Genomic DNA, 13,602 nt, shown 5'->3' on the forward strand with positions numbered 1-13,602 from the left:
TTCTTAGCAGCAACCCAAAGTGATTCTCTCAGATATTTAAGCATGCCACAGAGCAATAATGTTGTGGTTGTTTTTCATTTGCTTTGTTGGCAAAGAGAAACAAGGAAAAATAATGACCAAGCCAGAACTGTAAAATGAATAATGTAAAAATCATTTGTCTCTGAAAAACCACATGTGGTAACTTTAACTTTCATATTTCTGGCAATGATTCCAAACGTGTCAGTGAGGACAAAAGGAAAGCCAAGAACTGTCCTCAGAAGCCTGAAAGGCCACCAGGGCTACCACAAGGTTCCTCTCATGTCACAAGTTTAAAGAAAAATAAACGCATAGCAACTGCAAGATGTTGTTCTAAGAGGGATGATGAGAGGAAAATGAATAGGAGAAAAAAGTTTCTAAACTAATTTGGCTCAGTTATTATCCCATCGTTACATCTTTCCCTGGGGGAATGGGGAGTCCTTCCTAGTAAAACATCACTGGAGAGTTTAAGTAAGTGCTATGCATTCAATTAGTCAATAAATAACTACAAAAGTATCTCAAAACTACAGTATACAAGATCCTTATTAGACTCATAAAAGAATACCTTCTCTTCATAATATAATATATAAAAGAAGGCATGAGTTATTTATTGAAGGCAAAATAACTTGTTTTCCAATTTTCTGTTCTATACTCAAAATCATTTACATTCAAGTCAAGTCTACTTTGAAAGTTTGATGAATTTATTTTTTAGGCAATAAAATAACACTTTTTTAAAATCTATGAAACCCATACCATGGGAACTTGGAAATTTCATTAGACAAATACACAATAGTTTTCATTTTGTGCTTCAACAGAGGTAAGACTCAAAGATAAACAAGAAATACTGAAAAATCCAAGAGCTAAAAAGAAGTTATAATTTTAAAAACTAAACAGGTATTTTATCCAATTTAAAATATTCCAATAAACTCCACTGCTCATATGAGTTAACAGTAGTGGCATGATGTTTTAAGAAAAAATAATATATATCTATATGAAAATAAAATAACAAACATATATAATATATGCATGGGTCAATAAGCATTTCCTGGGTGAATGGATGAAAAGTTGTAATCAGAACAATCCATATATATGTCTAATAAGTATATTTTCCTGCATGTGTTAGAGAGGCAAGAGCAGAAACTTCAAATGGGGATAAGAAATCTAGGAGCTTTTCCTGGTTTTGATTTCCTTTAACATTACTATAACTTCTACAAAATATTTTACACTGCACGTTTCTAAACATGTGACCCAGAAAAATACTGATTTTTAATTATCTTAATCAAAATTCTAGTTCCTACTGTAACAAGCCCAAGAACATCACCTTAAATTTGATCAAATGACCTCACATGACTTGCTTCTAGCAGGTAGATTTTAATATGTGTATATATACAAATATTTAAAAGTATGTGATATTAAAATTATCATTATACATGTGATTCAACCTGTTTTGGATTTCTGGTTAAACTTTAAAGTGAATAAACCATTTGCTTGAGTTTCTATGACATTATGTTACTCATTCTCATTTGGAAACAATTTCATTTCAACTAGACCTCAAAGTCTCTGAGGGAATTTCCATGTATTCTGCTCCTCCCCCTCTCCCATGCATTTTCATTCTCATTAGTAAAGTCTACTTTATGGAAAGGTAATTCTGTCACTGTTTGCATTCACACTTCCTTTATAATCCATTCCTTACCCAGTGCCAGAGGGATTTTTGCCAGACATACTTCACATCACTACTCACCTTAAACATCTACAATAGCTTCCTGTAACTCCCAATATAGCCTAATTTTTGATGCTCTCATGTGACCTGGACTCTGACTTGTTGGACCTTGCCTTCCTTTGCGCTCCTCCTTGTTCACTAAGTCAGTTTGCTTCTGAACGTAATTTTGGCCTTTGGCTGTTGTACTTATTCTTCCTATGTCTGCCTCTGTCATCATTAATGTCTCAATTCCAAGGCCACGTTCCCCTGAAGCTCCTCAACTCGCTTCTAACACAGCATTATATTTCACATTCTTATTAGAACTTACTTCTCAGTAACTGTAACTCTCTAATTGGACATGTTTGTTACCCCCTCCACTAGACTCTAAGCTCTCCTTGGCTGACCAGCTGGTTAAGAAAAATCAGTAGAATAAGAATATAAGTGCAATGAAAGCAAATTTCCTCACTAATGTTGGACATTTCATAACGCAGGGGCACAAAGAAAGGTATGAGGGCTGCCATTAAAAACACCTTAAAAATAACATTTCCAAAGGTGATATGTGATTAGTGATTAGTGATATGTGATTGTGTTTTTCTACCAGCATATTAGTGTTGTACAGAGAATTTTCATGTGGAATTAGTTTTCTAACTGTCAGCCACTTACACCAAGTTAGGGATCACTTGTCACTTAACCTGGATGATATTTCTGCATTTTGAGTGATCAAGTAGAGTACTTATACAAACACTTGTGTCTCACCCAGTGACACTACGAGGCTATGGAAAGGGGCTTAACTGTTTAGACACTCAAAAATTATTATACATATTGTACACTGATATAGGAAAAAATTCTCTATGGCTGTGGACAGAAATACATGGAAAGGGGAAAAAAGCAAGAGCAGGTCTAAGGATGCAAGGTGAACACCTTGTCTGCCTCCTGAGCTTTTTCTTCAACAGTCCGTGTTTTGGCCATCAGGTACTTCTCCTTCATGGATAAGATATCCTTGAAAAGATGGTCTCCTTTTCTCTATTGTTTTAAACAACATAAATCAACAAATAAGACACATACATTACACCTATAGCAGCACAAACATGAAACAATCCTGTGTGTCTGTGAAACAAACCAGATGAAGCAGCACATAAACAAAGGCCAGAGCTTATCATGTCATCACACAACGTTTTTTCCAGAAACACTCTAGAAGATAGCTGAAATTAACTTTACTGTAAGAAAATCTGAAAATAAGAATTGAAGTGGTATCAGACTTTAAGGGCCTACCATGCATGGTGTTTTAATCTTGTTATCATGTTTTTCCCCCCAGTGCCGAAATTATTGTTGCTCATGATTTCCAAAAGGACTATTTTCAACACAAATTTAAAAACTTAATACTATGAACAGCATTGCTTCTTAAGGAAGAAAGGATGAATAAAAGAGCATCAAAATGTCTAAAATATGGTACATTCAAATTTCACTGGACACTGAAAGGAGAAAGATGAAATGTAACTTCTTTATGCACTTTAACAACTTCACACTAAATATAGTGTGATCACTGCCACCTCAAGGAGGAGCCGCCCGTGGAAGGTTTTAAGTCAGAAACAGGAGAAAGGGATCTGGAAGCACCAGAAAGGACCAGAGAGAGAAAGGAATGAATGAAATATATTTTGAGAGAGTACTCTAAAAGACTTACATTAGTGGAAGGAAGAAGTAAACCACAGAAAGGAAAATGAATGAATATGAAAAGATATAATGGCTGAAAATGTTTTTAAACCACTATTCTTTAGGATATTTCAATATTAATTATGATATGACATTTTACAAGCTTTCAACAGGGTTCATACTTCTTTAAAGGTAAATTTTATCTCATTCTCCTCACAGTAATGATTATAAAGCATTCTAAACAAGATCTATATTTACTTCTTGTTTCAGAAGTCAGTAACTAAGAAGCTTATTCAATACAATACTTAGTTTCTAAATTATCTTGTATAATAATTCATTATGACTAATTTACCTGAATAAAGAACTGAACTTACTCTGAAAATATCTCAGAAGTACTTTGAAACTCATACCATTTTTTGAATAACTAGGCCGATAAGTACTACATTGTTAATAATATTTAGTATTTAAAAAAATGTTAGCAATTCCAAACACCATTAAGTGGGTACATTCTGTAACTTCTGAAAATCAACACACAACAACTATAGTTTTACTGAACAAAGGGAATGAGACATATAGCCAACAAATAGCTAATGACATACCCCTTGTGTCTGTAGGGACAGAGGTGTGATACGTCGTTTTTCCCATTCATTGGGGCGCGGCTCAGGTGTGGATTCCATAAAATTGCGCTTGAGTTCACTAATGCTAGCCTGATGTCTCAGTATGTCTTCCTGGGCCTTATCCAGGTCCTAGCAATATGTAACGTAACAAGGGGGGGAAATCCAAAAGGAAAAAAAACCCAGTAGGACAAAAACAAAAATAAAACCAAAAAATAAGACAAAGTAAACGTATGATTAAAAAAAAAAACATAGTAAAGCAAGAAAAATGCCAAGTCTCAAAAGCCATATTATCACCCAAGAATAATCTTAACAAATTCATCAAAATTTGAAAATAAAGCCAATGTGCAATTTTATGATTTATATTTGAAAGCTTTCTGGTTTCTTCGGCTTGATTTTTTTTTAAGAATCATTATTATATTATTAGAAGGAAGCCATAGAACTAATCTTCGAAGGGGCTGACAATGCTTCTTTCTACACTCCAATTTGAACTGCAGCCTGTGACTCTGTTCTCATAAATTTTTCTTGCTGATAAGGGTTACTACTAAAATTGTATTCTGTGGACACAGAAAATCAACTACAAAACAGAAAAGTAGTTTCAGAAGCACAGTTGGCCTGAAGTGAAAGCCAATTCAGGATTAGCTAAAGGTGAAAAAAAACCAAAGGCTGACTTTTGTCAGGAAATTCCAGTGGTGGTTTTTAATAATCCATAAGGAATAAGTATAAATGTACAAGTAGCTACCTCTGTTTGGTCTCTCCACAAAACAATTAACCACATGCTGGTCTCATGAAATGTCAAGCACAAAAGTGAGTCTCAGTCACCTCACAGGCCAATGGTCCTTATACAAAGATGCAAGAAAAACTACCAGGTCTATTTTCAATGGAGTAAGCTCTGCTAACTGATGTCCTAGGATTTTTTTTGTAGACTGGCTCTTATAATGGTATGTGTGGTAATTAGCACTCAGGAAACGGTTTTAACTGACCTTTAAATGTTTCCTTACATTCCCAAAGTCACAGGGCCGCCTATATATTAAAGCTTTCACCCCACTCCCCGGTCATGCACCTGATAAAATTAGGAAATTTTATATTCATGCACAAGCATAGTAGCTCATCTATGAGCTTCTATAGCCATTTGCAAAGACTCTAACCCTAAAAATCTTTGCATGGCTTGAGGGGGAATGATTTGTGGCTTGAGATCAGGCACATTTCTTGCATTTGTTCAAAGCAATGTTACTTATTACACCTTACGGCATTTTAGTAAGTTAAGCAAATACAAATTTTCAACAGTTATCAAAGCTGCCAAAAGCAACCAAACAGATTAGTCAAATTATAGAGTTGCAGTTTTCTATAGAATATACAGCCACACTGTACCTTAGCACAGGAAGAATAAAACCTGTTCTCTTGTGACATGGGGAACATATTTTGAACTTCCTAATTAGGTAACTAGGCTTTCTCCTTTTACCCTCTCTCCTCTCCTCTTCTTTTTCCTCTCTTTCTCTTTCTCTCTTTCTGCTTTCCTCTCTCCTCCTTTCTCCCCTCTCTATTTTCTTCCTAATCAAAACAATTCAATTAATCAGTATACTCTCAAACAAAATACTTTAAAGGGGTCATGTTTCTAATCACACGGATTTAGAAAAAATATGAACACAGATCAACGAAGTATTTAATGCAGTATCTGTTGTCCTTAGTCTATCTTAAAGGTGGGATGATATTATTTCAGCTTCTTCACCCTGCAGATAACCCAATAGGAAAACAGGCTTATGGAAATACTTTATCTGACTAAATGGATATACTTTATCTGACTAAAAAGAACATTTTTCCCCAGTGGTCACTTTGAGAACTTCCAATAGATATCCCTATCTAAGCAATTTTAGAAGAACCACGTTGGACCGGTACCATGCACTCCCCAAGTTCAATCTCCCCATGCATTACATGCACTGTGCTTGAAGAAGATTGCCAGCCAGCCTGTGAGTGACCTCCCATCCACAGCAGCCTGGCAGCCATTAGGACAGAGTTGTTTTCTTAGATCATACAAACCTCCAACATTAAATTGCTATGTCTGACATAAATATTATCCCCTTCTACTCTCAAGGAATTTTTCTGTGAAATTAAATCACACACAGGGGGAAAAGGCAAATAAACAAAAATGTATCAAACAGCAAGCACTAGAAACAACCCATCTGACAGACTTTAAAAGAGGCACAAAATCTTAAAAATTTGAAGCCATAACAACAAAACTCAAAAATAAACCCTAAAAGCATATTCCATTATCATCCCCACCCTCAACAAGGATAATGACAGGCAGCAGCCACCAGATAATTTGATTTCAGGGGATAAACAGCCACCTCTTCCAGCTGTGTTTTCTCCTCTTCCATCTCTGCCTGCAAGATCACCCAGCAACCGCCGGAAAGAAGTGAAGCATTAGCAATAACTCTACCATCAGTGTAGATGCTGTACTAGACATAAATGATGAAGCAGCATTACCAACCTTTCTTGTTTGGCCCCTGACGATGCAGAGTATTTAGCCACTTTGGTCTTTCTTCACCTACAATGTTGTACAAATGATGGAAATGATCCTTTGCAAGGGTGGGATGGCGAATGGAGGCTTCACTCTCTCTCTCAGTCCCTAGATCATGCTTTGCTTCGCAATGTTTTAAACTCAGAATTGAAAATAGAAGAGTGCAAATATGGCATACTCTATGTCAACTAGTAATGAGACCAAGTATAGTGATGTATAGCTTTATGTTGGTTACAAATTTTGCATTATTATAAACTGCTCTACCACTAGTTTTTAAATAAGGATTTTTTGTGGGGAAGTAAAATTAGTTTATTTAGCTACTATCATATTAAAATGATGGGCATCTAAAAATAAGCTTTGAAATGCTGCATTTTCTTTATAAAATTTTGTCTTTAAACAAGAATAATTTTCCACAGCTAGAAATTTCTCAATTTTCAATAATATAAAAACTGATTATTAGAAGCTTAAAACTAGCATAAACACGGAGTAGGCTTTGAAAGGAAAGTACTGATTTTGATATGAGAGGAAAATAATCTCAGGTTAATGCATATATGTATCTTTCCTTTCTTTGCTGGGAAGAGACTGCAGAATCTGAGAGTTCAAATGCTCACATTTGTTTGCTATTTCTGATTAACTATTATAGCAGTTTTGTAAGCAGGGAGCTCAAATTGTTTTTATCAGAGCTGAAAAATGGTATATGATCAATTTATGAAAGAATTTGCTTGGTTAACACTTAAGTCTCCTAAAATATTTATCTTTGGTATTTCTCAAGTAAACCTGAAGAATTGTGGGGACTTTTTCTACAATGTATACTTATTGTATTTTTTCGGATTTTTCTTTAGGTTTGCTCTGAATTTTGCATATATATTTACTCTATGTATTAAGACACTAACTAAACAGACTTCATTAGTTTAACCAGGTACATTAAGACAATGTGAACAATTACTTCTTATAGTGCAGAGATAAACTTTTAAGAAAAAGAAAGAAAACTGCCTTCTTTTATAGGGGTAAAAAAAAAATCTTCAAACCAGACATCTAATTTTAAATGAAAGAGCACTCAGAGGACCTCAGTATGTGTAATATAAGCTTTCAAAAGGCCACATTTCATTTTCACATGTTGTTAAAGGTAAGAGAAGAGTATCCTCCTCATGAAATACCTGACAGTGAGTCTTATATATATGATTTAGGGTAGGGGGGAAAACACCAGTTAAAATTCATCTATCTGGTCCCCAAATGCTATAGAGTTTTTGAGATCAGACTTACAAATGTCAGAAGCAAAGGTTACAGATATAGTCTCATGAACGCAAAAACAAATTTGGATTTTGAGCAAGAGAAATAACAAGACTAAGCAGCATTATATACAATTATATCTACTGCATTCTAAGTTAATTCCAAAAGGAACAGTTCCCATCTTAAAGGAACATACTTACATTTTTCTGAAAAACAGACTCAATATGAATTGTTAAAGACAATATAAGCTCCTCTCTAGAACATCTTTTTTTTGGGGGGGAGGGGTGGGTCCGGTCATGGGGCCTGAACTCTGGGCCTGGGTGCTATCCCTCAGCTCTTCAGCTCAAGGTTGGTGCTCTACCACTTGAGCCACAGCGCCACTTCTGGCTTTTTTCTTTTTTGCTTATGTGGTGCTGAGGAATCAAACCCAGGGCCTCATTCATGCAAGGCAAGTGCTCTACCACTGAGCCACCTTCCTAGCCCCGCTAGCATATCTTTAAAAATTAAAAAAAGGGATGATTTTATAAAAGAATCCTATCATTTTGTTCTCAACTGAGAATGTGTGGAGCTGGTCAAAGGACAACAGTGCAGGATATGTGCCTATACTTATCTCTCATGCATTAAAGTGTTGCATATACGAAAGTATGAACTGATATTGAGGGCAAGCAGTGAAAATTATGCACATGTTTACACTCTATATATTAGGAAGGGTATATAATGGAGTTGGGTTGACTTTATAAAATGCAGCTTATGGAGGACTGCCAGCGATCACTTCTTCCTCCTCTGTTTTGTCATTCCAGTCATACTCACAAAAAACATTACAGGAGGTGGCTTTAGCCTCCAGATAGCAGAGGGCTAAAGCCAGAGGAAGCGCAAAGGTAAGAGAAAAAGGAACAGACTGAGAAGCCGAGAGAAGCAACCCAAAGATGAGGACAAGGGAAGGAATGAAGGAAGGAGATGTGATAGGGACATAGTGTTGAACATCAGGAGGGAGGAAGGAGACCCAGAGCTTGGGGAGGCTGGGGAAAGCAAGATACCCATCTTCATCCAGAAGGGAGGGAAAGCCAGAGGGAAAACATTTGTAGAAGCTAAAAGAAAAGTAACCAAACTCTGAATCCCTGTGGCTAGTCACTTTAAGAGTTTTCTCATGGATGAGAGAAGGACAGTCAGGCTGAGAAGGAACTATAACAGGTTCCAAGTCAGAGTCCAAGGTGGTAAGCTCAGAGTCTCCCTGCTCTGATGTTTCACCTGTGGAAATGAGCTCTAAGCTGTCTAGTGTGATCTGGTCAGCCTCCCCAAAAGGGTCTTCCTCTGAAATATCTGACAGTAAGTCCACTTCAGGGACTGGCAACAGGTTTGGGGAAAAAGATGAGGTGCAACGGATGAGTGGTGAAGGTGGGCACATGCAAACAGTCTATTCTCAAGGGCAATTCCATGAGTGAATATGACATTACACAACAGATATATTCAAGGGAGAGACAAATGCAGAGGGAAAGAGGAAAAAAGAACAAATGGGTAGTTAGTGAAAACTTTACTCTCAAGGAAATTTCATATTAACACAGTGTCACCAGAAAACAAATTAAGTGGTCAGTTTTAGAAAGAAAAACTGCACTACTTTCATTACATCAAAATTTATAAGGATCAACCAGTTATTGTCAAACCAGTTGCAAATAAATTCTATAAAACTCAATGGGCTCTATTTGCCCTTAAACCTAGCTGCTGACAAGACATTCAAAGCATTAGCTAGCATAACCAGACATTTGCTGAAACCAAGCAAGAATTCCTTTGGAATTCAAAAGACAAAAACATTTATCTTGAAAAAAGTTTTTAATAACTGCATACATCCATCTAAGTATGGAAAATGGAACAGAAAGTATGTGAAATACAATGCTCTTCTGTGTCAGAAGTAAGCAGCCACTAACCCGGGTGACCTTGTTAGCAGTTTTCTTTGTTGCTGTTTTTTAAGATTTGACAAATTTTTCAATAGTTGACTGACATCTTGCTGGACACAATTTCTATTGCAGTTAACAATAATTTATAGCCAAATAAATTTATAATCTAGTAGTCACAAATTCCTTAACAATAGAACGCAAATGATCTGCTGTTACCTGAAGAAAGCATGTGTCCTTCTGGAGTAAGTAAAGTAAGCAAACCTCCCCATCAGGACCAGGAAAACCTTCATAATCCTTGGACCAACTTGGTCCAACCACACCTCCATGCTGGGTGTAAGATGTCATTGGTAACAGGCACAGGCAACTACTTCATTTAGCAGGCCCTTCCTTTATAAATTCATTTTGTTGTTATTTAATTTTTCAAAGTTAAAATTCAGAAAATAACATAAATCAACAGGATGACTCTGTGTACAAGCTAATTTCCAATATTGTATGACATAAACTGCTTTACGTAGATATAAAGAAAGTAGATATAAAGTAGCTATAAACAGAGGCTCTTCAAGTCAATGCTAAAGTGACTTTACTACCCAACAAAATGATGAGCAATTTGAGAACATGATGTAGGGTGCTTCTATATTCATATGCTGCAAAGTCAAAACAGCACATGAATTTCTTACTGATTTCTAACAAAACAACTACGTATCACTTACAAATTTCTTTTCAAACAAATCACTTTTTCATAAAAAACACAAGAGATCAACATAATTAAAATAATAAACACGTTACACTTTAATACTTACTTGTACCAAACCAAATATAAATTTCAAATCATCACTGTAGTAGTTCGGTGATTCAATGACAAGAAGATTATAAAGAAAGTCAGGAAAGCCAATGAGCTACTTACTTTCATTAATGTAACTTTATACTGAAACATATTGCCTGAACATCAGTCAAAATGAGGTAAGAGATTACTGTTAAAACCATTAAACCATTCAAACCATATTTCAAATTGGGAAACTACATCGACATTTAAAAAAAGGTTAAATTTTAAATATTTAACTTCTGAAGTAGAAAATCCAGCAGGTAATCTCTGGTCTAAATATATGCTGAAAGCCCTCGATAGTACGAGTGTGCCATACCTTTCCTTCAATGAGTTGCCCGTGTGAACCTTTACTTGCACTTCGAACATCCCTCCGGCCGTCTCCATCTTGTACCGCCATGGCAGTGCTGACGACTCCAGAGCCATATGCTGAAATTTCCCCAGCAGGACCTGGAAAATCCTTCATAAAACTTTGGTCCACAGAACCAATCAGAGCTAGAAGAAAGATAACGTTGGATTACTTCAGAACTTGTAAAGAGCCATGTTTTTTAAATTTTTAATAGTTTTATTGTTATTATAAAAGTGAGGTACAGAAGGTTACAGTTATATAAGTCAAGTAAAGAATACATTTCTTTTTGGACAAAGTCGCCCCTTCCCTTGCTCTCTCCCAGTTGTTCCCTCCCATTCCCATGCATAAGTTGTATAGTTCATTTTCAATATGGTATCCAGTGAGTACCACTGCTGCATTTGTTCTCCCTTTGTCCCTCTATTTCTGTTCCTCCACTTTCATTCCCAAAGACATATAAATGAATAAACAGAACAAAAAAAAATTAGAAAATAAATATAGAAGAAAGAAAAAAAGGAAAAAAAAAAACTCTTGTTTTCATTTCCTGGAGTTCATTTTGGTAAGTAGTATTTTCATGATCAGATGCTCATAGGCATTATGCTTTTCTATTCCTCTCCCAAGAGAATCCTGCTTTGGTCTCACTGTGTGTGAATGCCTAGAGACCTGTATAATTTATTATGCCCTGGTATTGTACATCTAGCTTCCACATACAAGAGAAAGAAAACAAGTGCTGTGAAAGACCAACTTATATACAACATATCTCTCTTTAAACAAATATGTGGCATATAAACAACAGGAAAAAGAACTCTGATTGAGGCTTGAAAATATTAACATTGCAAACTAAATTTAGTCTTAAAGCTCAAACAATCTCAATTTTAACACCCCAAAAGAGACATCTGAAAAACATGCAGATTATAGAGCGTGCCAGCAGGAGGAGCTCTAACACCAGGTAAAATGGCTAAATGTCAAAATTACAATGTAATCAATAATTTTCTGGGAACCTCTTTAATCTTTCTGGATCCCCCCCCCCAATCATCCTATGCAAAAAAAAAAATCATATAATGATTAAAAAAGTTTTGCTACACTACATTTTAAGAAGTCTTCCTTAAAGGAACCTTTAAACATCAAAACAAATCAGTAGACTTTAGTAAGTGATTTAATAAACTTTAACTTTTTTGGTTTTTTGCCAGCATCAGAGTTTGAATTCAGACCCTTGTAATTGCTTAGCTGACACTCTACTACTTGCGCCCTATCTCCAGCCCAGAATCTCCCAGACACTTCTGCATAGTCTTTGAACCATCAAGTACTTTCAGTCGGTAGATCACATGATATTTTTTTCTTTTGCTTTTTGTTTTGTTTTGTTTTTTAAATTGTGAAAATACCATACACAGAGGGGTTACAATTACATGGGCAAGATAATGAGTACATTTCTTATCAAGCATTGTTGCCTCCTCCTTCGTTTCCCCTTCCCATCCCTTCCCATACCCCCACCCCACCCCCTCACCTGATCCTCCCCCTCCCAACCACCATCCCAACCACCAAAGTTGTAAAGTTCATTTTTCGACATAATGACTTGTACATCTCATTGTTGCAATGGGTCCACCTGTATCCTTATTTAAACTATTTGCTTTTTCCCTTCCCCTCCACAAATTATACCAATTTTCATGCAATTGTTTCTAACATATTTATAAGATGATTTCTTTGTTGCTTTGTATGTCCCTTCTCCACATGATATTTCTTGATCCACACCTCTACTTGGCCTTTTTTGCCCAATCTTGCCTTTCCATGGAATGCTACCCTCATACTTGTCCTATTTGCTTAATCCAGAACTGAACACCTAGGACTCTTCTCTCATTCCCTCAACACCAGCAAATCTGGTAGGATCCTTGGATATATTTACAAGCATGATGAATTGTTTCCATCTCTATTTCTGCCACCTCACCCTTTAAAAGTTTACAAGCCCCAGAAGTACTCACACTATTCAAAGCCCACACCAAGTTACTAAACATTAAGATGAAGTCACATCTGACAATGGATGTGCCTATTTTCTGGGGTTGTTTAACTTTTGAAAAGATTTTACTAATAGAAAATAGATAGCTGTGCATAACTCTAACTTGTGACTTCTTAGCACTCACTCATTACAGATAGGAATTATTGCACAGTAAGAAAAGCTGATGGGGCTGGGAAGGTGGCTTAGTGGTAGAGTGCTTGCCTTACATGTATGAGGCCCTGATTCAATTTCTCAGCACCACATAAGCAGAAAAGGCCAGAAGTGGTGTTGTAGCTCAAGTGGTAGAGCGCTAGCCTTGAGCTGAAGAGCTGAGGGACAGCACCCAGGCCCAGAGTTCAGACCCCACAAAAAAAAAAAAAGAAAAAGAAAAGAAAAGAAAAGCTGACCTAGGTTTGGCTTCAAATATAATGATGTTGAAATGTGAATGAGTATCAAAACCATAAGTTACAAACTGAAGATGACAAAATGGCCATACTTTAACACATCAATTTCAGGTTGCACCCTGAGAGGCTTGCAGGCTCAGGTATGAGCCCAGACTGAAAGAAAACGTCTAACTGATCCAGTGCTAGCTGAGGTAAACCAACCATCACTCTCACTTGGGCTATTCCTACTGACCAGCTTTCCTTTCTCAGCTGCCTTTCTAATTGATCTTTTGCACTAAAATTATTTTTTCAACAAAAAAATCACAATGATCATATGTGAACACACATATTGCACAGCAGCTTCCTACAACCCAAACCATTCTTCACAACCTACCTCGCCCATCACTCTTATCAAACCTGCCTTCTCCCTCACTTTGCAACCTTC

General features: G+C 36.3%; 1 protein-coding gene across 7 annotated transcripts in view; it reads right to left on the reverse strand.

Moving 5' to 3' along the window:
* Epb41l2 (erythrocyte membrane protein band 4.1-like 2) overlaps positions 1-13,602 on the reverse strand; it is a 166,888-nt gene that overhangs the window by 20,443 nt on the left and 132,843 nt on the right. For 3 of the 7 annotated variants that reach the window (XM_013026850.1, XM_013026849.1, XM_013026847.1), the window contains exon 12: positions 10,758-10,933. In XM_013026850.1, coding sequence (XP_012882304.1) covers positions 10,758-10,933 — 176 coding nt within the window. Of the gene's footprint in view, positions 1-3,963; positions 4,111-6,015; positions 6,079-10,757; positions 10,934-13,602 lie in introns of all 7 variants that reach the window. The other 4 variants (XM_013026848.1, XM_013026844.1, XM_013026845.1 and 1 more) reach the window with 3 other exon arrangements.

The sequence above is a fragment of the Dipodomys ordii genome, unplaced genomic scaffold, assembly GCF_000151885.1.
Source record: "Dipodomys ordii isolate 6190 unplaced genomic scaffold, Dord_2.0 Scaffold97, whole genome shotgun sequence".
Classification (NCBI taxonomy): Eukaryota; Metazoa; Chordata; class Mammalia; order Rodentia; family Heteromyidae; genus Dipodomys; species Dipodomys ordii.